The sequence below is a fragment of the Pelophylax lessonae genome (assembly GCF_965119305.1).
Source record: "Pelophylax lessonae genome assembly, chromosome: 10".
NCBI lineage: Eukaryota > Metazoa > Chordata > Amphibia > Anura > Ranidae > Pelophylax > Pelophylax lessonae.
In genome coordinates, this window is record NC_138777.1 from 216,423,688 (window position 1) to 216,449,359 (window position 25,672).

The following is a 25,672-nucleotide window of genomic DNA, read 5'->3' on the forward strand; positions in this document are numbered from 1 at the left end:
TATATCCCAATGTCCTTCTCACTTTATTAGCTTGATTTAGAAACACACACATACACACACGGTCATAATAAAAAAAAAAGGTTTATTCCAGAGGTGTACAGACGGTCGGAGGCACGGGGTGAAGGAGGTCTCTGGAGGGCGTAGAATGACGACAAAAAACACATCTGTGGGTGACGTTGGTATTGTCCCAGTGCATGATGGGAAAAGTCTTCTGGCACTCTTCACACTGGAAAGATAAAGAGGACAGTTAGGCTCATAAAAGGCTGTCTATAGGATAAGAGGTCTGTCCCTGCTGACAATGGTGACCCCCTTCCCCATACAGCTTTACTTTACATTGAACAGCAGCACAATGAAAGTCACATTGAAAAAAGGGAACAATGGATTACTTGTAGTCCAGGATTTCCCAGTAGGGGAGTGATAACCAGCAACGATGATCAGTACCGTTTTAGGAAACGGGAGGACCCTGAGAAAATATATTAGAGGTAGACCCCACCACCATGTACTAAAATAACAGACATTTGGCAGGCTGCAGGCTTCTAGGAGGGGAAATTTAAGGGAGATGCTTTAGGGGGATTTATGTCGGGAGGGGGATGAGGGAAGAAGATTTGTGCTAGGTTGGGGGATTTGGGGGCAATTTGTGCTGGGAGGAGGGGGTTTGAAGTGGGAGGGAGAAGATGTGTATTAGGAGGGGAAATTTTAGGGGTAGAGAATTTTTGCTAGGAGGGGTATGAATTTTTTGGGAGGGGAGTGGAACAAAGATTTGTGCTGAGATGGGGGATTTCAGCAGGGGGGCAGATTTATACCGGGAGGAGGGGGGTGGGTTTATAATTAGGGGTTAAGCATGCAGATTAGTGCTCAGGGTCTTTTTGGGGGATTTTTTGCTGACCCATAATGCTCATGCATCCTGGGGGGGTCAAAGGTTAGCATGTTAGCCCTGGGCTCTGGTTGACCTTGTCCCAGCACTGCTGGCAGGGGCTGCCTCTGAGTAAGGATGTCTCCACCTACCTTCACAGCAGTTGGCAGTAGAGGAGAGGGAGAGACTTACATGTTTTAAAGTGTCCTACTCCTACTGGACACTCACAGCACATATGGTGCATTAGGGGGCAAGACTTTCCTGGGCACTGCAGAAAGCAGCACAATATTCAAAGAGAAGTATAGCCAAAGCTTTTTTGGCCATACTTCTCTTGTGGATCACAGGAGTGCACTTACTTTTGCTCTTCTGTGACCCAGAATCAGCTGAAAGCGGGCTAAAGCTAAATGGAGTGGCTCTTCTCCAGGCTCTTTAAAGATCCCGACAGTTTTGTCGGGATCCATCAAGATGCCTGACTGACAGCTCGCTCCGCCTCTCAGCACTCAGCGGAGAGCCAAAACCAGTTGTGCTGGCCCCCTCCCCTGCCCAGTACTCTATGGAGCTCTGCAGGAGCATAGCAGAGAGCGGTGATTGGCAGTCACCGCTCCCCACTCTGAACACACCAAGAAACGAGTGATCAGCGGTCATATGATCACTCAGTTCTCGAATTTAGAGAAAACGTTCACACCGCTGCTGCAGCACAGAGGTGAGTATATAGGTTTGTTTTTGCAACCCCAAACTTCTTTCAGTATTCGCAGGATCCTGGAGAGAGGTCACCTTGTGTTATTTCTCTTTTCAGCGGCAGGGGGGCCCGGGGTCCAAATGCAGGCCCTGAGCAAAGACAGCTGGGCTGTGTGCACAGATGCACCTGGAGTAGCTCCCAGCCTCTGTGCTTGCAGCAGCTTTCTAGGGGGGGGGGGGGGGGGGGCTGTCAGGTAGCCTGTATGGGACCCCAGGATCTCTAATAAAGGCCCTGCAGTCATGCATTGACTTAAATAAATCATATACTGCAGCAAATGTGTCTCTCCATCCATGTTTCTCTGGAACAGATCTTCCCACCTTGGAGTGCACAGGTAGTAGATTAGGGTAAATTCACAACATTTATAGACCACTTATATTAAAATATCTTAAGACTGTCACCTGGGCAAGTCGGGGACCAATCGCTTTCTTGTTCTCAATCACGGCAGGGATCTCCTCGCAGTTCTCTATATTCCACAGTCTTAGCGTAGAATCCTGCAGGAGCACAGAGGGTGTCAGGGAATTCCTGTGAGACGTCTGGTGCATAGATATGTGCATTAAGGATCGACCGATATCATTTTTTAATTGCCGATACCGATATTTTGGTCATCGCGTATTGGTATCGGCCGTTGTGGGCCGATATTTTCGTATATTTAAACATTTTTTTTTTTTATTTGACATGTACTGTTGTGGAGGGATCTGGGGGTTCTAAAAGACCCCAAACCCCTCCTCTGCACTTAAAAGCATTCAAAACACCAAATTTGGCTGTTTTGAATGCTGTCATTTTTTTTTAATCTGGCGCCGAGTACCCGAAATTGATGTCATGACATCACTTCCGGGTTTTTGCATTGAGACCCGATCAGAGCCGAATGTGGCTTTGATCGGGTCTTCGGCGGCTGTGCAGGCTGGTTGCCCAGGTCTACCGGTGGGACGGGAGACCCGGGCGAGCCGCGGAAGGCGACAGGAGGGGGGGGGGGGGGGGACGTCCCCTCCCGCTCCTTGTAATGACAGCCGAGCGCCTTCTCAGCCGCATCGGTTGTCATTACAAGATAGCCGACCGTCGGCTATGGACGCCGGTACCGGGGTGATTCCTCTAGCTGCAGACATCACTCCGGTACAGCACTTTCTGAAATATCGGTAATATCGGCCACCTTGATCGGGGAAAGTGCAGATTGGCCCTCGATATATCGGCTTTGCCGATAATCGGTCGATCTCTAATGTGCATGGTATTTCCTGAAGAACGGCTAACAGGTACACCCATGTGCGTGGGAATTTGCGATCGCGAATGCGCACAGTCACAATCCCTGTTAGCGCCAGTTGGGCTATTTAATGGGAGCTTATTCCCATATCCTTTGCTGACTGATCTTCAGCTGTGCCCTGTGTCCTGACTGATCCTGCATGTTCTCCCTGTTACTGACCTGGCGTGTTCTTGACCGGATACTGGATTCTGCTTAGGTCTTGTCGTTCACCTTTGACCCGCCTCCGTTCCCGACTTTGGCACCTCACTGCCTGCCTTAATTACCCTGGCTATTCCTGAGGCCCTGCTTCTGTCTCTGATCCTGGCTCCCGGTACTACTCAAGTGCTTGCCTGGATGTCTGTTGCACCGGCTCTGTACACCGCTGTATGTTCCAGCCTCCAGAGTCCTGACAAGCTGCCTATCCTAAACCTTCAGCGTAAGCGGAGTGCCCCTTTAGTCTGGACCAGTCCTCCGAACACTACTGCTGTTCCTGCTCCTCTGGTTCCACAGCCTGGAGTTGCATTCCCTGCTGCAGGCTCTGCAATCAACACCCATAGGCACTCGTGTCCCTGCTGTCCCTCGGCACCTTCTGCCTCATTCTCAGTGGGGTGGGGGCGGGAGATATAAGAGAGGCCGACCCCATCAATTCAGTCTCCTATCATGTACGTGACCGAGAGATCCGATATCACTTCTGTACCTGAAACTGCTACAGTCACTGAAGGGGAACTCCGCTTTTATGGCAAACTTTATTTGAAAATAACAGGGCAGTGAAATCATCAGCTGTGCAATCAGTAGTCTCAGTCTTGTCTCCAGTGAAAAATATTCAGTATATGTTTCATGTTACAGGCCCAGCTGTAATGTCCAGAATCCTTACATAGACACAGCGTCCCATGTGTCTACACTGACTGAATACACTCTGCAGTTTCCCATTAAACAGACATCAGCTACAAGGTTACTCACCTTTGAAGCAGATAGAATCCATTTCCTATCGGAGCTCAGCGCAACATCCAACACCCAGTCTGTGTGGCCCTGTGGAGTGACCAGAAAGCAGCTGGAGTTAAAATATCATGCAATGTATAATCACATATTCCAGCAGAAACCTCAGTAAATCCGAACGGATTACATTAAAATGAAAAATAGAACATGCTTCTCCGGAGCCCATAATTGGGTAATCCTGCAAATACATTGTGTGCCATACACAGGGCTGGGGCTCATCCTATGCTCCACAACAGTGGTGGCTGGTGCTCCATCAGTCGGGGGGGGGGGGGGCGGCGGAGGGCGGACACCCCCCCCAATCCCTCCAGCGGCAGACGGACCCCCCCCGGAACCCCCCCCCCAACCACTCCAGCGGCAGACCCGGACGCCCCCTCCAATCACTCCAGCGGCAGGCCCGGACCCCCCCCCTCCAATCACTCCAGCGGCAGACCCGGACCCCCCCCCCCTCCAATCACTCCAGCGGCAGACTCACCTTGCTCCGGCGGAGGCTTCCCCCTCAGTCCCCACGTTGGCTGTCTCCTCCCTTCCTTGGCCAATAGGATGCCTTCTCCTTTCGGCTAATTGGGAAACAGGTCTCAGAACCCGCTTCCTGATTGGCCGAGAGGAGAATTAGTGTGGCAATAGGGAATATTAATTCGCTATTGTCACACAACTGGGTGGGCTCAGGGCGCAGTGCTCTGCGCCCCAAGACCAACCCTTTTTAAGCCTATTAGAGCCCCTGGCTCTAATCACATGCTTAAAAAAAAAATTCTCCATTGGAATCCATGCGTCTGGCGCCCTGCATGTAGATTAGGGGGCCGGACACATGATGGACTGGCCGCCACTGCTCCACAATCCAGAAAGAAGAAAGACAGTGACACCCCTTGAATTCAATTGCTGGCAAGTTTATTATTCTGCACAAATGACAAGAAGTCCCCTCCCTGAGGTTACCTCCTTTGACACGACGCATTTCATCCACAAGACCAGGGTAAATTATAGTAGTATGGAGGAGCAGGAATGAAGATCTAAATATATATATATATATATATATATATATATATATATATATATATATATATATATACACATGCACATACATATACACACACACACACAGAGTAAAACCTTGGATTGCGAGCATAATTTCTTCCAGAAACATGCTTGTAATGCAAAGCACTCTTATATCAAAGCGAATTTCCCCATAAGAAATAATGAAAACTCAGATGATCCGTTCCACAACCATTTATTCATAAATCCTTCAGTTTATAGTCCATATAAAAAGATTATAGCAATGGGATGGGTTGTGTAACCATAAAACGTCTATCCACAAATGGCGCCTACACAAGGGGATTAAAAGCAAAAATCCAGCACAGAGTATAAAAGTGAACGGAGGCGCCTCTAAGTGTAGCAATATGGTTACATTTAATGAAGGTTCAACATTTAGCAATTAAAATGGTTAATGATTAAAACAGGTACAGCTAAGCATGCAGGCATCCAGTGCAAAGCTGTTCACATAGACCATCCTCCTCCTCCTACTTACCTGAGCTTGATCTCGATTCAGCGATGTGCACAAGAGCAGAGGCTCTCTCTGCTCTCTACCTCCTCATTGGCTCAGACACAGCAGGGGGATCATTGGCTCTTGCTGCAGGCAACAATCACAGCCAGTAATGAGGGAATGGGGGGCGGGGCCAAGCCCCACTCTATGTGTCAATAGCCACAAACAGCGAGGCTCAGGAAACCACACGAGTGCTTCATTAGCATTGGGCTTGCTACGGGGGCTCTCAAAAGGGGGAAAGGAGCCCAGAGCACCAGCCCTAAGAGGAGGAGGAGCGGGCTTCTGTGCAAAACCTTCCATTACACAGAGCAGGAAATTATGACACCTTTGTTGTAAAAAAATAAAAAGTTTTACGTTTAGAATCACTTTAAGAGCCAGTTCACACCATAGAAACGCAGTCCGGATGCGTTCCAGATGCTTTCCTGCATGCGCGTTTTTGACGCAATTTTGATGCAGTCTAGTGCATTACATCCCCCCCAAGTCTCTTTTTAACCACTTAAGCCCCGGAAGATTTTACCCCCATTCCGACCAGGGGGTTTTTTGCGATTCCGCACTGCTTGACTTTAACGGACAATTGCGCGGTCGTGCGACGCTGTACCTAAACGAATTTGACCTCCTTTTTTTCCCACAAACAGAGCTTTCTTTTGGTGGTATTTGATCATCTGTGTGATTTTTATTTTTTGCGCTATTAACAAAAAAAGAGCGTCAATTTTGCAAAAATAACAATATTTTTCACATTTTTTAAAAAGAAATTCCCAAAAAAAAAAATGTAAAAATCAAAATTTTTTAACATTTTAGGCCAATTTGTTTTATGCTACCTATGTTTGGTAAAAAAAAAAAAAAAAAAAAAAAAAAAAAAAAAAAAAAAAATCGCAAAAAGCATATTTTGATTGGTTTGCGCAAAAGTTATTGCGTTTACCAACAAAGGGAAAGATTTCTGTCATATTTGGTGTTTTTTTTTTAACGCGTAATGGCGGCGATCTGCGATTTTTTTTGCGGTACTGCGACATTGCGGCGGACAGATCGGACCCTTGACTGACATTTTTGACACTTTGGGGTTACCAGTGACATTACTACAGTAATCAGTGCTATACATATGCACTGTTACTGCAAAATGACACTGGCAGGGAAGGGGTTAACTTTATTGGGGAAGGAGGGGTTAAGTGTGTCCCTAGGGGCGTGCTTCTAACTGTGATTGGCCATGGCTACTGGTGTAGGAACAGTGATCAACGGTCCTACATAGTAGAACCGTATAATCACCATTCATACACAGGGGAGAATGACTGGCGGCTTGTTTACATTAGCCGTCTGCCTTTCTCCCTTCAGGGCGGACGATCGCGAGTGACCGGCGGACACCGGGTCCGCCGGTCACACGCACGGACTTCCCCGCGAACGAGCCGGAGCGGGCGCGCGCCTCAGCGGGCGCGCGCTCGCCCGCTATTGGCTCACATGCAAGTGACAGGCGAGTGACGTACCCATACGTCACTTTGCCTGGCCGGGGCTGACCGCCGCAGTATATGTACTTGCAGCGGTCAGCAACCGGTTAACCCTAAGGCCTCATGCACACTTGACGTTATAAAAACGCCAGTAGCTTTGTAGTGAGTTTTTCAGCGTTTTTAACTTTTTTGCATTGCCGTTTTTCAGCGTTTTCTGGCGTTTTTAGCTAAGAATCACCTCTTTGCGATTTTAATAACTCCAACTTTTCCACATTGCAATGCTTGCCAGAATTTCATTGCATTGGTGTTCACAACCATTAGACAAGATTTAGGTGCGGTGAAAAAAAGGGTCCTACAACATTTTGGTGCAAATGTGGACCCTTTTTTCCCCACATTTTGCAACCTGTTTCGGGGTGTCGTTCATGAAACATTAAGCCCCCGTTCACATCGGACAGATTTGACATGCGATTTGACATGCCAAATCAGAGCCTATTGCCGGCAACCTTACTGTCCGAATTGGTGCAACCCTGACTTTGCGGCACCGCACCGATTCCCAAAAGTAGTTTCTGCACTACTTTTGGCGAATCAGGGCGATTTCAATAGACATCTGTGCATGAACCCGTACAGATATCTGTCAAATCGCCCCCGAAGTTGCACTGGCATGCGAGTGTGAAATCGTGTGCGTCCAGCAGAATGATTTCAAACCCGCCCTCAGTGTGAACCTGTGCTGGCAATAGGCTCTGCTTTGATATGCAATTCGACATGACAAATCGGCACAATGTCAACGGGGCTTCATGTTCCACGAACGATACCCCGAAACAGATTGCAAAATGCAGTGCACTTGCCAGAATCGCATCGCATGGGTGTGATGCCAGAATCGCAACCCATGCAATGCGATTAGGTGTGGAGAAAAAAAAGGGTCCTACAACAAATGTGATGCAATTTGAGCCATATAAAATATATGGCTCAAATCGCATCGCACAGACATGACATGTGATGTGCAAAGGAATGCGGTGCGTTTTTGGTGCAAATCACATGCGGTGTTCAGCATGCACCAGTGTGACCCCAGGCTATGTTCCATCAATGACACCTCCTAACACAACCCAGGCTTAAAAAAAAAAAAAACAATAGGAAAGAGAACGTCAAAAAACGCCAGTTAGCAGCATTTTTCAGCATTTATTGACATTAGAGCGTTTTTATAGCTGAAAAACACTACTCAAAACCCACTCGTTTTTGGATTTTTTTTTTTTTTTTTACAGCCAGAAAACGCCCCTGCCAAAAACTGCCGATATAATCCTATGTGTGTATGGACATACAGGAGAACATGCTGGGGAGTTTACTAGCTGTAGAAAAAAACGTCTGATGCCAAAAACAGTCGCTGTAAAAACGTCCCGTGTGCATGAGGCCTAAATAAGGACATGTGTGTTGCAGTGCATTTAGGTGCGTTCCAGTGCGTTTGTGATGCGTTTTACAGCGTTCCAGTACAGTCCAGTGCAGGAAAAATGCAGCATGTTCTCCTTTTTTTTCTGGAACTGGAATTGACTGCACTGGTGTGAACTATGCCATTGGAAAGCATATAACCTTCTTTCCATGCGTTTTTGATGCCGAAAAAAATGCACTGGGCTGCATGTGGTGTGAACTGGCCCTGACCCTTTTATTCCCATGAGTTACCTTGAGAACAAGTTTCTTGCATGCTGAACTCACATCCCACACAACGATCATTCTGTCGCATCCTCCAGACACAAGGGTGGAGCCTAAGAAGACCGAGAAACGGGGGACAGCAAGAAACAGTCAGCGATTGGTTGGTAAAAGTTCCCATTCACATTGTCCAAGGAAAAAGCAACAACCCAAATCACCCAATCTGGTTTCTCTGAATGGTTTGTATTAGTGAAATGAGCACTAAAACATCCTCAAAAAAAATCCTGCACAGTGCTTAATTGCTTTACGAACGCCCGCCGCAGTTATGCTGCGGCAGGCAGCCGCTCCTGCGCAAACCGATGTAGCTATACGTTGGTCAGGAGCAGGAGTATAGGGGGCGAGCGCGCGCCACCCGTGGCACGCTCCCGCCGTCGCTCGTCAGCGGGGAAGCCGATGCAGCGGGCAGGCGGCTCCGACTGTCACCTGACACCCGCGATTGCTCCCCACTGAGAGAGAAGGACGGTCGGCTGTTGTAAACACAGCTGACCATTCTTCTCCCTGGAATGATCATAGAGCGCCTGTGATCCTTCTATATAGGAACACAGGTCTCTATGGTCATTTCAGAAGCCACATCCCCTACAGTTACAATCACTCCCCTAGGCTCACATTTAACCCCTTGATCACCCACAGGGTTAACCCTTTCCCTGCCAGTGTCATTATTACAGTAACAGTGCATATTTTTAGCACTGATTACTGTAGTAATGTCACTGGTACCCCCAAAAGTGTCAGTTAGGGGTCAAATCTGTCCGCCGCAATGTCGCAGTCCCGCAAGCAAAAAAAAAAAAAAAAAAAAATCGCAGATCGCCGCCATTACTAGTAAAAAAAAAAAACCAATAAAAATGACATACAGTGGGTACGGAAAGTATTCAGACCCCCTTAAATTTTTCACTCTTTGTTATATTGCAGCCATTTGCTAAAATCATTTAAGTTCATTCTTCTTCCTCATGAATGTACACATAGCACCCCATACTGACAGAAAAACACAGAATTGTTGACATTGTTGCAGATTTATTAAAAAAGAAACTGAAATATCACATGGTCCTAAGTATTCAGACCCTTTGCTGTGACACTCATATATTTAACTCAGGTGCTTTCCATTTCTTCTGATCATCCTTGAGATGGTTCTACAGCTTCATTTGAGTCCAGCTGTGTTTGATTATACTGATTGGACTTGATTAGGAAAGCCACACACCTGTCTATATAAGACCTTCCAGATCACAATGCATGTCAGAGCAAATGAGAATCATGAGGTCAAAGGAACTGCCTGAAGAGCTCAGAGACAGAATTGTGGCAAGGCACAGATCTGGCCAAGGTAACAAAAAGATTTCTGCTGCACTTAAGGTTCCTAAGAGCACAGTGGCCTCCATAATCCTCAAATGGAAGATGTTTGGGACGACCAGAACCCTTCCTAGAGCTGGCCGTCCGGCCAAACTGAGCTATCGGGGGAGAAGAGCCTTGGTGAGAGAGGTAAAGAAGAACCCATAGATCACTGTGGCTGAGCTCCAGAGATGCAGTCAGGAGATGGGAGAAAGTTGTAGATAGTCAACCATCACTGCAGCCCTCCACCAGTCGGGGCTTTATGGCAGAGTGGCCCGACGGAAGCCTCTCCTCAGTGTAAGACACATGAAAGCCCGCATGGAGTTTGCTAAAAAACACCTGAAGGACTCCAAGATGGTGAGAAATAAGATTCTCTGGTCTGATGAGACCAAAATAGAACTTTTTGGCCTTAATTCTAAGCGGTATGTGTGGAGAAAACCAGGCACTGCTCATCACCTGTCCAATACAGTCCCAACAGTGAAGCATGGTGGTGGCAGCATCATGCTGTGGGGGTGTTTTTCAGCTGCAGGGACAGGACGACTGGTTGCAATCGAGGGAAAGATGAATGTGGCCAAGTACAGGGATATCCTGGACAAAAACCTTCTCCAGAGTACTCTGGACCTCAGACTGGGCCGAAGGTTTACCTTCCAACAAGACAATGACCCTAAGCACACAGCTAAAATAACGAAGGAGTGGCTTCACAACAACTCCGTGACTGTTCTTGAATGGCCCAGCCAGAGCCCTGACTTAAACCCAATTGAGCATCTCTGGAGAGACCTAAAAATGGCTGTCCACCAACGTTTACCATCCAACCTGACAGAACTGGAGAGGATCTGCAAGTAGGAATGGCAGAGGATCCCCAAATCCAGGTGTGAAAGACTTGTTGCATCTTTCCCAAAAAGACTCCTGGCTGTATTAGATCAAAAGGGGGCTTCTACTAAATACTGAGCAAAGGGTCTGAATACTTAGGACCATGTGATATTTCAGTTTTTCTTTTTTAATAAATCTGCAACAATGTCAACAATTCTGTGTTTTTCTGTCAGTATGGGGTGCTATGTGTACATTCATGAGGAAGAAGAATGAACCTAAATGATTTTAGCAAATGGCTGCAATATAACAAAGAGTGAAAAATTTAAGGGGGTCTGAATACTTTCCGTACCCACTGTAAATCTTTCCCATAGATTGTAGACGCGATAACTTTTGCGCACATTTTTTTTACCAAAAATATATAGCAGAAAACAAATTGACCTAAAATGTTAAAAAATGTTGATTTTTACTTTTTTTTTTTTTTTTTGGGGAATGTTATATAGCAGAATGTGAAAAAAAAAAAAATATATATATATATATATATATATATATATATATATATATATATATATATATATATTTTTTTTTTTTTTTTTCAAAATTGTTGCTTTTTTTTTGTTTATAGCGCAAAAAAATAAAAATCGCACAGGTGATCAAATACCTCCAAAAGAAAGTTATATTTGTGGGAATAAAAAGGACATCAATTTTTTTTGGGTACAGCATTGCACGACCGCGCAATTGTCCGTTAAAATAACGTAGTGCCGAATCGCAAAATATGGCCTGGCCATTAAGGGGGGAAATCCTTCCAGTCTTAAAGTGGTTAAATGACTTTCTTGACTCACCGTCTTCTGATAAAGTGCAGGAGCTGACAGAGCCGCTGTGTGCATGGAGGAGACTATCCGGACCGTGATGGCGGTACTCTCCAGCATGAACGTCCCAAAGCTTTATACTCCTATCCCAGGAGGCCGTGCAGAGTAGATGCCCATTGTTACTGAAGCTGCAGTCCGATATAACATTGCTGTGTGCTCTACAAGGTAATTAATAAAGTTTTTGTAAACCTCAGACAAAAAAATTTGAACAAAGCATATCCGTCTATAGTGTGTACTTGTCTCAGTCCAGAGCACTAAGTGTAATTTCTGTCTGCTGCTCCCTTCCTCTGCTATCTGCATGAATCACTTCTGATACGTTTTTCTGACACCAAGAAATAAAAAAGTGGGGGTGGGGGCTCCGCCACACATCCTGTGATTGACAGCCTTAGCTCTGTTGTGTGCTGTGTGAACGGGGGGGGGGGGATGGTGTCCCTTCCCTCCCCTCCAATCAGCTCTCAGAGCTCGCCTCACTGAGCTCTGCAGAGTGTAACTTTAGCTCTCTGCCCCCTTTTTTCTGAACCCTCAGACAAGCTGTATTAATTCTCCACTTTGAACAGATGTAGCGAAGAGAAGAGACTGTGGATAAACAGGTACAACTTGTGTAGGAGGATTTGTTTCATCTCTGTGTATCACTTGAGGCCAGTTACTGCACTTGGTATATGTAAGGGTTTACAACCCCTTTAACCCCTTGCCGTCCTCCCGCCGCAGTTTAACTGCGGCAGGCTTTTTCGGCTGCGCAAAACAACGTAGGGGTACGTCGGTCGCGTGGTGCTGGGGAAGTGGTGCCGCCCCCACTAGGCAGCGGGGATGCCGATGTACAGGACCGGCGGCCGCAATTGCCGCAGGGCACCCCCGATCGCTCCCCGCTGAGAGAGAAGGACAGGCAGCTGTTGTAAACACAGCTGACCGTTCTTCTCTCTAAAATGATCACAGAGTGCCTGTGATCCTTCTATATAGGATCACAGGTCTCTATGATCATTTCACAAGCCCATCCCCCAGACAGTTAGAAAACACTCCCCTAGGCTCACACTTAACCCTGTGATCACCCCTAGGTTAACCCTTAGTAAACGCAATAACTTTTGTGCAAACCAATCAAAATACGCTTATTGCGATTTTTTTTACCAAAAATATGTAGCAGAAAACAAATTGACCTAAAATGATAAAAGATTTTGATTTTTACATTTTTTGGGGGGGAATTTCATATAAAAAAATTTGAAAAATATTGTTATTTTTTCAAAATTGTCGCTCTTTTTTTGTTTATAGCGCAAAAAGTAAAAACCGCACAGGTGATCAAATACCAACTAAAAGAAAGCTCTGTTTGTGGGAAAAAAAGGACGTAAATTTTGTTTGGGTACGGCGTTGCACGACCGCGCAATTGTCCGTTAAAGTTGCACAGTGCCGAATCGCAATAAGTGGCCCAGACGTAAGACAGCAAAATCCTCCGGTGGTAAAGTGGTTAAAAGGATAAAGAGATTGTTTGCCATTGGAGTGAAAAATTCAGCTCTTTTTCCATGCAATGCCCATGTTTCTTCTTACTCGCTTATGTTGATGGTGGTGCGCTGGGCGATCATATCCCACAATTTGATGGCTCGGTCTGATGACACGGAACAAATCCTCTGACTCTTGGGGTCAAAGCAGCATCGGGTTATTGTTGAGGTGTGCTGGTCTGAAAAGTGACAAAGATATAAAAAGCTTTACATCCTCCATAATGTTAAGGACACGATTGCCTCGGGAAAGGGATGGGTTGGGCATCACCATGCCAGCCTGGCTGCACTTCTTAAACCCCAAAAGTGGTTAGCTCTCTTCCCTATGGCCTTTTCCTTGCTGTTTTGGGACCTGCAATCATTGTTATGATGCTGACTTATCTAAGGCAGCATTTCTTAACCAAGGTTCTGTGGAATCCTGAGGTTTCTCCTGAGGTCACTAGGGGTTTCTTGACCTCCTACCTACACTGACCACCAATGTAAGGGGTCACTTAAAGAAAGACCACCGATCTAAGGTGTCACTACTATACTGACCACCAGTTTAAGGGGTCACTTTTGCACTGACCATCAATCTAAGGGGTCACTACTATACTGACCACCAGTTTAAGGGGGCCACTTCTACACTGACCATCAATCTAAGGAGTCAACTCTCGACTGACCACCAATCTAAGGGGTCATTTCCACACTCTGGGGACATTTATGGCAGGTCAACTACAAGTTGACCTGCCAGAAATGCACTGACCTCTTACAGTATCTCACAAAAGTGAGTACACCCCTCACATTTTTTGTAAATATTTTATCCTATCTTTTCATGTGACAACACTGAAGAAATGACACTTTGCTACAATGTAAAGTAGTGAGTGTACAGCTTGTATAACAGTGTAAATTTGCTGTCCCCTAAAAATAACTCAACACACAGCCATTAATGTCTAAACCGCTGGCAACAAAATTGAGTACACCCCTAAGTGAAATTGTCCAAATTGGGCCCAATTAGCCATTTTTCCTCCCCGGTGTCATGTGACTCATTAGTGTTACAAGGTCTCAGGTGTGAATGGGAAACAGGTGTGTTAACTTTGGTGTTATCGCTCTCACTCTTTCATACTGGTCACTGGAAGTTCAACATGGCACCTCATGGCAAAGAACTCTCAGAGGATCTAAAAGAAAAATTGTTGCTCTACATAAAGATGGCCTAGGCTATAAGAAGATTGCCAAGACCCTGAAACTGAGCTGCAGCACGGTGGCCAAGACCATACAGCAGTTTAACAGGACAGGTTTCACTCAGAACAGGCCTCGCCATGATCGACCAAAGTAGTTGAGTGCACGTGCTCAGCATCAAATCTAGAGGTTGTCTTTGGGAAATAGATGTATGAGTGCTGCCAGCATTGCTGTAGAGGTTGAACAGGTGGGGGGGGGTCAGCCTGTCAGTGCTCAGACCGTACGCTGCACACTGCATCAAATTGGTCTGCATGGCTGTCATCGCAGAAGGAAGCCTCTTCTAAAGATGATGCACAAGAAAGCCTGCAAACAGTTTGCTGAAGACAAGCAGACTAAGGACATGGATTACTGGGACCACGTCCTGTGGTCTGATGAGACCAAGATAAACTTATTTGGTTAAGATGGTTTCAAGCGTGTGTGGTGGCAACCAGATGAGGAGTACCAAGACAAATGTGTCTTACCCACAGTCAAGCATGGTGGTGGGAGTGCCATGGTCTGGGGCTGCATGACTGCTGCCGGCACTGGGGAGCTACAGTTCATTGAGGGAACCATAAATGCCAACATGTACCGTGACATACTGAAGAAGAGCATGATCCCTTCCTTCGGAGACTGGGCCGCAGGGCTGTATACCAACATAACGACCCCAAGATGACCACTGCCTTGCTAAAGAAGCTGAGGGTAAAGGTGATGGACTGGCCATGCATGTCTCCAGACCTAAACCCTATTGAGCATCTGTGGGGCATCCTCAAACAGAAGGTGGAAGAGCACCTCCATGACGACATCCACCAACTCCGTGATGTCATCGTGCAGGAGTGGAAGAGAACTCCAGTGGCAACCTGTGAAGCTCTGGTAAACTCCATGCCCATGAGGTTTAATGAAGTGCTGGAAAATAATGGTGGTCACACAAAATATTGACATTTTCATTTAGGGGTGTACTCACTTTTGTTGCCAGCAGTTTAGACATTAATGGCTGTGTGTTGAGTTATTTTGAGGGGACAGCAAATTTACACTGTTATACAAGCTGTACACTCACTACTTTACATTGTAGAAAAGTGTCATTTCTTCAGTGTTGTCACATGAAAAGATATAATAAAATATTTACAAAAATGTGAGGGGTGTACTCACTTTTGTAAGATACTGTAATTCCTATTGTCGGCTGACAACAGAGTCCTGCCCAGTTGTCTTTTGCTAATCTACTCAACCACTTTCACACTAAGATCTCCAAAATACAAACTCTAATGAACCTGTAATCAAACATAACAAATAAAAGGGCTCTTTGAGTATGCAGAAGACAAAGAACAACTGTTTGGTAAAATTTCTGGCAGGATCAGTAGGTTTTTTTGCAAGCATATTTAACAGTCCCAAAAAGGAGCAAAGTTGAAAAATTCATTGTTAGGTTTTAAATACACTTAAAAGCTGAACTCCTTGCACGGCAAGGGTTAAATACTTGTTTAGTCTAGAGGTGTCCCGATAAGGTGTGAAATGTTTGGGAAAAAAGGAGAGGTTGGAAACGGCGCCCTCCATCACTCCATAGCTCCATAGCGCTGGTCACCCCCCATTCATACCCAAGGTGTGAAATGTACCTCCCTTCTGGCTCCAGCAGACTCCCTCCATCCATGCGACTGGTCCAGCACCACCGCCTCCCTATGGAGCAACTCAGCTGCCATCATATGCTCAGTCCCTCCTTGTACAATGCAGGGTTAATAGCCCTGCATTGTACATGATGACGACGAGAGACTGCCCACAGATGGGAGACTTGTGCAAAAGAACAGCACTGGAGTCTGCAGGACCAAGAGATAATGGAAGAATTACACCTTATCCCTGCACTAAACTTGCACTGAACCTTTGCAGTGCAGGGAGAGGACCCACTGTCAGGGCGGATCTTGTCTAATTCCCGGATTTAAGCCCCACATCAGTATTAAGGTGTCAAGAAACAGCAAAAACAAAAAAAAATCATGTACCTTTAATATTTAGCACTTTGGAGCCCGTGGTCGAGTCAACGACGCACATCTCATTGTCCACATCCACACTGCACACCACGAGCTTTCCATCACCGGAAACATTACAAGATGTCACCAGACCATCCAAGCTCACCGACCACTGAAAACCACAGACAAAATATCAGCAAACTGCATTTCCATTCAGAAAATCTAGTGACATTTCAGAAAATCTGCAATGCTTGCTGTGAAAAGAACCTTTCTACCTACCTATGGGATGCACAAGGTTCTACCAGTCAGACATGCAGAAATTTTTTAATGAAATCATTAGAAAACAGAGAAAACAACTTCATTAAAGTGATTTAAAAAAATGTGTGCCTTTACAAAATTGAAACAACAAACATGTTATGCTTACCTGCTCTGTGTAATGGTTTTGCACAGAGCAGCCCCGATCCTCCTCTTCTCAGGTCCCCTTGCTGGCACTCCTGGCTCCTCCCCCCTGTCGAGTGTCCCCACAGGAAGCCACTTGCTATGGGGGCACTTGTGCATGCTCGCTCCGGAGCCAGATCTGTGTGTCTATAGACAAACTCAGCGCGGCTCAGCCTCGCTCCCTCCGCACTGGCTGTGATTGACAGCAGCAGGAGACAATGGCTTCCGATGCTGTGTCTCAACCAATGAGGAGATAGAGAGCTAGGATATTGTTGGCTCTTGTGCACATTGCTGGACTGGGCTCAGGTAAGTATAAAGGGTGGTCTGGGGGGGGGGGAGCTGCTTTTACGATCCAATTGCTGACTGATTATTGCTGTCTTTTTTTCTCGATTTTCTTAGGCTCCACCCTTGTGTCTGAAGGATATGACAGAACAATCATTGAGTGGGATGTGAGTTCGGCATGCAAGAAACTTGTTTCCAATGTAATTCATGGGATTGAAAGGGTTAAAGTGATTCAAAATATAAAACTTTTTTTTCTTTATAAAAATAAACAGGTTATACTTTCCTTCTCTGTGTAAGGATTTTGCAAAGAGCTGCCTGATCCTCCTCTTCTCAGGTCCCCTGCCTGAGCTCCTGGCTCCTCCCCCCTTCTGAGTGCCACCATAGTAAGCCCCTTGCTATTGGGGGACTTGTGTGGGTTTACTCCCAAGCCTCAATGTTTGTTTCTATGAACACACAGAGTGGGGCTTGGCCCCACCCTCTGCTCCCTCATCAATGGCTGTGATTGACAGCTGCAGGAGCCAATGGCTTCCGCTGCTGTGTCTCAGCCAATGAGGAGAGAGAGAGCCGATAGATTCTCAGCTCTCATAGTTAATGAGGCTGAAAAAAGACACCAGTCCATCCAGTTCAACCTATGATGTGTGTGTGTGTGTGTTTATAGTACATTGTATATCCCTGTATGTTGTGGTTGTTGAGGTATCCATCTAATAGTTTTTTTAAACTATCGACGCTCCCTGCTGATATCACTGCTTGTGGAAGAGAATTCCACATCCTTACTGCTCTGACGGTAAAGAACCCTTTACACAGTTTAAGGTTAAACCACTTCTCTTCTAATTTTAGTGAATGGCCGCGTGTCTTTTTAAATTCCCTCTCGCTGAAAAGTTTGTTCCCTATGCTAGGGTCGCTAGTACGGCATTTGAGCATTGATATTGATATCATATCCCCTCTCAAGCATCTTCTCTCCAGAGAGAATAAGTTCAATGCTTGTAGTCTTTCCTCATAGCTGAAGTCCTCCAGTCTCTTTATTATCTTTGTTGCCCTTCTCTGGACTTTCTCCAGTTCCAGCACATCCTTCCTGAGGACCGGTGCCCAGAACTGGACGGCATACTCCAGATGTGGCCGGACCAGAGTCTTGTAGAGCGGGAGAATAATCTCTTTATTTCTGGAGTGAATCCCCTTTTTAATACATCCCAGTATTCTGTTGGCTTTGCTTGAAGCAGCTTGGCATTGCATGTCATTGCTGAGCTAGTCATCTACTAGGACCCCCAGGTCAATTTTCATCTTTGATTTCCCCAGAGGTTCACCCCCTAGTGAGTAACTTGCATTCGTATTTTTGGCACCCAAGTGCATTACCTTACATTTTCCAACATTAAACCTCATTTTCCATGTAGATGCTCACCCCAATTTTTTGTTCAGGTCTTCTTGTAAGGTTTCTACATCCTGCGCAGAAGTTATTGCCCTGCCTAGCTTTGTATCATCAGCAAATACTGAGATTGAGTTGGATATCCCATCCTCTAGATCGATTATGAATAAACAAAACAGGATTGGTCCCAGGACAGAACCTTGAGGGCCCCACTTTCCACCGCTGACCATTCCAAGTACTCCCCATTTATCACCACCCTTTGGACTCGCCCCTGAAGCCAGTTTTCAATCCAGGTACTCACCCTATGGTCCATACCTATGTACCTTGTACAGTAAACGTTTGTGGGGAACTGTATCAAATGCCTTTGCAAAATCCAGATACACCACACCCACAGGCCTTCCTTAATCTAGATGGCAGCTCACTTCTTCATAGATGGTTAATAAATTGGTTTGGCAAGAACGATTTTTCATGAATCCATGCTGAATACTACTAATAATACCGTTTTCATTACTAATATCTTTTATATAGTCCCTTATCATCCCCTCCGATAGCTTGCAGACTATTGATGTTAGGCGAACTGGCCTGTAGTTCCCAGGGATATATCTTTTTTTAATATTGGTGCCACATTGGTTTTTCTCCAATCAGCTGGTACCATTCCCGTCAGTAGACTTTTCATAAAAATTAGGAACAATGGTCTGGCTACCTTTGCCTTCCCTCTGTCCTTTATAGCCTAGTTCCCTTCATCATCCTTTATGGGGCCAATATGTTCTGGTCTCACTTTCTTACTATTTATATACTTAAAGAATTTATTGGGGTTTTTTTTTTACTCTCTTCCACCAGGTGCCTTTCGTGTTCCATCTTAGCCACTCTGATTGCGCTCCTTCATTTCTTATTGCATTCTTTGTAATGTTGGAATGCTTACCCCTCATACCCCACAAATGCACGCCACACTTTTCACATATTTATTTGTGAAAAAAAATTGAAAACCATTTATCATTTTCCTTCCACTTCACAATTATGGGCCACTTTGTGTTGGTCTATCACATAAAATCCCAATAAAAGACATTTACGTTTTTGGTTGTAACATGACAAAATGCAACATGTGGGAAATTTCAAGGGGTATGAATACTTTTTCTAGGCACTGTAAATGGTAAATAAGAAGTTTATTGTTAGTAAATTGAGAAAATAAAGCTGGAATGGCAAATATGTTACTGCCCCTCAAATAGTAAAATGTGAATGTGGGCGATAAGTCCATGTACATACCAGAACCTTACCGGTCTCCAGGTCCCAGAACTTCACCGTTTTGTCATAGGATGATGTGACCATTCTATAAATCAGACATAATTACAATCAGGATACATATTACTCTATATGGATATAAAGTTAGCCAACTTCAGGGAATAGCCAGATCTCACTAAGTGACGGATAAAGGTGGTAGATTAGGGGGCAGAGGGCAAGCAGAGGATCTACAGCAGACGCAGAGCCACCAAACAACTCCAGCCAAAAGAAGTCCTGAGGGCCCAACCCGGGGCCCCTCTAACCTGCACAGGGTAAAGAGCTTGCACCCCCTCATGGTTGTGGACAGAGAACTTAAAGAGACAAAGAAAGTGGCCATAATGGAGAGCAAATTAAATAACCATGTGTCTTGAAGACCCGTAGATACCTAAAATACCTGCAGCCACTTTAAAGAGACCCGGTCCCCACATAATTTATTTTAACAACAAACTTCCCATAAGATCATATGGGCATTTCATGTATTTTCACATGTAAAAACCTCCCCTATGTAGGCGTCCAAAAATCACTGAGACCGCTGCTGGGCACCACCATCTTGGATGAGATGTCAAGTGGCCCTTTATAGTAGTGATCGACCGGTATTGTTTTTTTTTTTTTATTGCCGATACCGATATTTTGGTCATCGCATATCAGTATTGGCCGATATTTTCGTACATTTTTTTTTTTTTTGACAGGTACTCTTGTGGAAGGATCTGGGGGTCTAAAAGACCCCAAACCCCTCCTCTGCACTTAAAAGCATTCAGAACGCCAAGTTTGGCTGTTTTGAATGCTGTAATTTTTTTGAATCTGACGCCAAGTACCCCGGAAGTGATGTCATGACATCACTTCCAGGTTTTTACATGGGGACCCGATCAGAGCCGAATGTGGCTTTGATCAGGTCTTCTCTTCGGTGGCCGTGCAGGCTGGTTGTCCAGGTCTCCTGGTGGGACGGGAGACCCGGACAAGCCGCAGAAGGCGGCGGGAGGGGGGGGGCGTCCCCTCCCGCTCCTTGCAATGACAGCCGAGCGGCTTCTCAGCCCCATCGGTTGTCATTACAAGACAGCCGACCGTCGGCTATGGACGCCGGTACCGGGGTAATGCCTCTAGCTGCAGTGATCACTCCGGTACAGCACTTTCCTGAAATATCGGCAATATCGGTAAACCTCAGGGGTCGATTCCGATATATCGGGGAAAGTGCATATCGGCCCCCGATATATTGGCTTTGCTGATAATCGGTCGATCCCTACTTTATAGCATTCCAATTCACACCTCCCCAGGCAGCTACATAAATGGTTACGTTGGGAGATGAGGGAAGGGGTGGAGGAGCTGGGCCAGCACAGAAAGTAAGTAAACACTTCCAGAAGAGGAGAGGGCTATGACTTGCAAGGAGAGAGGGGGGCGATGCTAGGGAATTGACTCTTCCTGGAGTAGTCAAATTTACTAGCAAGTTCAAAGGCATATTAAAAGTCAACAAAAAAGAATTTATGGGAAAAAAAAACACTGCAAGAAACGATTTAAAGGCGAACTCCATGAATGATCGTTATTGCATACCTACATTGGTCCAGCTGGGCAAAAAGTACAGTAAGTATGCATATCTACTACTAGAGGGTCTGCTAAGGAAGCTGACAATTATTGTAGTAGTCTGCGCTACTACATAAATAGCTGCGATCTTCTGGATTCTGTGCGGCGCCGCTTCCTCTCTGCAGCCTGACCACAAAGAGTCCCTTACTCCACACTTCCACCATTTACTAAATGCCTTGTCTGTTTTTTTATTTTTTTAAATGAATGCGGGTGCTTAGCCGGCGGATGTACATTACGGAGAATGCCCATTTGGAATCAACCTAAAACCTAGAAGCTGATTGGTTGCTATGCACATCTGCACCAGATTCTGTGTGCACCCCTTTTAGTAAATCCCCCTCAAGTTGTTCTCTGACTGGATGAGGTGAAGAAGAGGAGTTGGTGATTGTCAGCCTCCACAGCAATCCCTCATTTAGGATACTAGAAAGTGTTGGTACTTTGCCCAATCAAAATAGCCAGGGTTTCTGGTGGAGCAGGGGGGACCATTTTTTTTTACCGGCAAGTATGAGTACTGATACTTTCAGTCAAGTACTTGCCGATACCTTTGCGGCGTGATTTGAGCCCATACAAAATGAATAGGCTCAAATTGCATTACAAAGAATCGAATGCGATTTAAACAGGAATGTGGTGTGATTTCCTACACCGCTCCTGTGTAAACCCAGGCTGAAGTCACTATGACAAGGCTGGATTTACACAGGAGCTCAGCGGGAAACTGCATGCGATTCAGACAGGAATCGCACTGCATTCCTGTTCAAATCACATACGATTCTTTGCAGTGCAATTTGATCCCAGTCATTTTGTATGGGCTCAAATCGTACTGCAAAGGTATCGGTTTAAGGTATTGGAGCATTTGCAGGAGTATTCGTGCAAATGCTTAGTATCAGCACCAATACTGGTATCAGTGCAACCCCTAGAACAGTGATGGCGAACCCTTGGCACCCCAGATGTTTTGGAACTGCATTTCCCATGATGCTCATGCACTCTGCAGTTTAGCTGAGCATCATAGCAAATGTAGTTCCAAAACATCTGGGGTGCCAAGGTTCACCATCACTGCACTAGAAGATATGTAGAGGAAGCTCTAGGTGCCTGCATGTAATACCAGTCAGCGGGACTTTTTATTTGCTAAAGTAAAAGACACTTTAAAAGACGATAATTCACTTTATGACACAAAGATTACCTTCTGTTATCTTGTGTTGGGCTGCACTGGGAAATAGGAGCCGTGTGTTCTCCTCCATAGTCACAGATAGGAGTGATGGTAGAGAGATCCTAGAAAACAAATCACCATTATAAATATACCTATGGAAATACATGACACGTATTCTCTTGCCTGAGAGTACAGAGAGAGCTGAGCTGCAGAGAGGATCCGGTGTAATGAGAACCAGCGGAGTTGTGTGAGCCCAGTTTCAGGAAAGCATTCCAAGTTCGGGAGTACTGCAACTGCCCTTGGGGGTCTGCCTAGCTGAGAGAGGCCTGCTCCGGTGAAGGTCCAAGGGATCCAGGAGCTAGCTAGCGGTAAAGGGGGTGCCAGTGTGACCCTGAAGTGTCAGAGGAGGTGCCTAGTGAGAGGACCCTGATGTGTCAGAGGGGGGTGTCTAGTGAGAGGACCCTGAAGTGTCAGTGGGGGTGCCTAGTGAGAGGACCCTGAAGTGTCAGTGGGGGTGCCTAGTGAGAGGACCCTGAAGTGTCAGAGGGGGTGCCTAGTGAGAGGACCCTGAAGTGTCAGAGGGGGTGCCTAGTGAGAGGACCCTGAAGTGTCAGAGGGGGTGCCTAGTGAGAGGACCCTGAAGTGTCAGAGGGGGTGCCTAGTGAGAGGACCCTGAAGTGTCAGAGGGGGTGCCTAGTGAGAGGACCCTGAAGTGTCAGAGGGGGTGCCTAGTGAGAGGACCCTGAAGTGTCAGAGGGGGTGCCTAGTGAGAGGACCCTGAAGTGTCAGAGGGGGTGCCTAGTGAGAGGACCCTGAAGTGTCAGAGGGGGTGCCTAGTGAGAGGACCCTGAAGTGTCAGAGGAGGTGCCTAGTGAGAGGACCCTGAAGTGTCAGAGGGGGTGCCTAGTGAGAGGACCTTGAAGTGTCAGAGGAGGGGTGCCTAGTGAGAGGACCCTGAAGTGTCAGAGAGGGTGCCTAGTGAGAGGACCCTGAAGTGTCAGTGGGGGTGCCTAGTGAGAGGACCCTGAATGTGTAAAGGGGGCGCTAGCGGTTGGGCCCTGAAGAGATAAAGTGTGCAGTGTGCAGTGTACAGTGTTGAGAGTTGCAGCAGCACAAGCAGTTACAAGAAGCTACCTCAGTCAGTGAAGGGCTTGAGGGAGCTGTTCACAGGACTTGTGAGCTAAACGCAGTGTCAAGAGTCAAGTCTTACTACAGTCCAGAATCTTTTGAGTTAACCTGAGGGTTAAAAGCTAAGTTCTAGCACAGTCCAGCAAGACAGCATTTTTCAAGCGCCAGTAAGCGTTGGTCGGCATCCAGCTGGCGTCAAGACAGCACTGACAGGCATTTTTCTGCAATGTGTCCCAGTTTTTACCTATTTGAGCCAGGAGTATCCCACTCATTCCCAAAGATGCCGGAATGGTCATGGTCTCCAATCTCACATTTGGGTATTCAGCTTAAATGGGCTGAAGGTGTCACCGGTAACAATGGCAGACCCACATCAGGCCCAATGCCTGGAAAAACTGCTACAAAAGAATCAGTTGCTTTATTCACATTCCAGCATAACAGTCATGGGACATCATGGACAGGACAACAAAAGAAGCAACAGTTGACGCGTTTCACAAATCACATTCGCTTAATCATAAGGTCTTGTTATGATTAAGCGATTGTGATTAGTAAAACGTGTCAACTGCTGCTTCTTTTGTCGTCCTGTCCATGATGTCCCATGACTGTTATGCTGGAATGTGAATAAAGCAACTGATTCTTTCATGTCCGAGTGCGGCCTATTTTTCTTTGTGATTATACATTACCTGGATTGCAGATCTGATGTGCACCTGACCTCTGATTGTGGGATTATCCTCACCTGAGCGGCTGTCTCTCCATTGTATCTCAGTCTCCACTCTACCTGGCTGCCCTGGAAGCATGGCAAGGGCATGAAAGCAGATAACTTCCATCTGACAGCTGTCAGTTGGCTTTTTAGATTTGCACACTCTCTGACGTAAAGGAGGCTAGGGTAACCACATTGCTGTTCTCGTCCTCTGCCTAGTTGTAATGCTAATCTTTTTGCTTCAATCAATTCTCAGTGACTGACTCAAACAGAGCACGCTGACTTCACTTGCTGCATGCTTGCTTGGTCTCCTTGACTCAGGAGAAGTCAGAGATGGTGGTGTCTGTGGGGCGAAGACTCACCCAGAGTTTGGCGGTCTGGTCATGTGAGCAGGTTAGAAGTTTTGTATCCTGGCAGCAGAAGTGACAGGAGCTCACCGCACCGCTGTGTCCTCTCAGGGTCTGGAAGGGGATCTGCAGGAATAGAGCAGATTTATATCAAACATTAGACGTTCTCATGGCATCCTGAAATCACAACACACACTGAGAGCTCATCACATGGCTGGAGGTTCCCTTAAACCCCCCAATCCTCACACCATGACCCCCCCAACACTATCACAGCCTGGCCAGTGACCTGGGACAATCCCTCACTCCTCCACTCCTTCTCCTCGCTGCCCTCCAGGACAGGCTCGGCCTCCTGTACACACAGAGGATCCATGTGGCTGCACTTCCGGAGTCCTTGTCTCCATGGAGACCAGCTATAGCGAAGCCAATCCAAGGAAAGCGAGCAGCGTCTCTATGGAGACCACCTTGTTCCCGCCCACTAGAAGAAGCCCAGCCAAAAGATTGCAAAGGATGAGTAAATGGGCGGAGCTAGGTCCCGAGCCCACAGCAAGGTCCCGCCTCTCGTGCCTGCTGATCAATCACAGCCTGCGCCCACAGCAAGGTCCCGCCTCTCAAGTCTGCTAACCAATCAGAGCCCACAGAGAAGTCCTCTCTATGCATGACAGTCAGCGCACACCAGGCGCAAGGTTGGCGGCATATAGTTCCAGCTGGTATAGGAGATAACTCTACACATTACCGCCTATCAACTCTAGAGGGGACTGGAGCTACGAGTCCCGGCTATCTCATTGGCTCTGATGTCTGCCTAATGGGCGGAGCAAAGGACACACCCACCCAGATCTTCCCTGTATGGAAAGGTGTGGCAGTCCGGGGAGGGGGCGGGGCCCTGTATAGAGAGGTGTGGCAGTCCGTGGGGGCGGGGTTCTCTGATTTGTAAATGATAGGCTGAGCCCCTGACATCGGTGTGTAGAGGGGACATGCAGAGGTGGGGGTGCGCTGTTCCTTTTCACTGCTATGACCACCAGTACCTGGGATAGGAGGGGTTAACTTTTACAGACATTGACCAGGTGTGTGTAATAATGCTGACACCATTGCAATGGTGTCGGTGGATGCAGTAATAACCCCCGAACTGGTGTCGGTGGATGCAATAATAACCCCCGGCACTGGTGTCAGCGGAAGCAGTAATAACCTCCGAACAGGTGTCAGTGGATGCAGTAATAACCCCTGGCACTGGTGTCACTGGTGTCGGTGGATGCAATAATAACCCCCGAACTGGTGTCGCTGGAAGCAGTAATAACCCCCGGCACTGGTGTCACTGGTGT

At 46.5% G+C, this 25,672-nt stretch overlaps 1 protein-coding gene across 1 annotated transcript; it reads right to left on the bottom strand.

Annotated features, from left to right (window-relative positions):
* Positions 1-82: 82 nt before the first annotated feature.
* On the bottom strand, positions 83-24,741 carry WDR88 (WD repeat domain 88; the record flags this gene model as incomplete). The annotated part of the gene is made up of 11 exons (XM_082270424.1): positions 24,643-24,741; positions 24,372-24,482; positions 22,218-22,306; positions 19,454-19,517; positions 16,144-16,282; positions 13,020-13,149; positions 11,457-11,641; positions 8,464-8,546; positions 3,787-3,855; positions 1,991-2,083; positions 83-226 (listed from the first exon to the last, which is right to left on the bottom strand). Exons 1-11 carry the CDS (start codon positions 24,724-24,726, stop codon positions 83-85), a joined length of 1,191 nt encoding a protein of 396 aa, XP_082126550.1. The 5' UTR covers positions 24,727-24,741.
* Between the last annotated feature and the right edge of the window lie 931 nt (positions 24,742-25,672).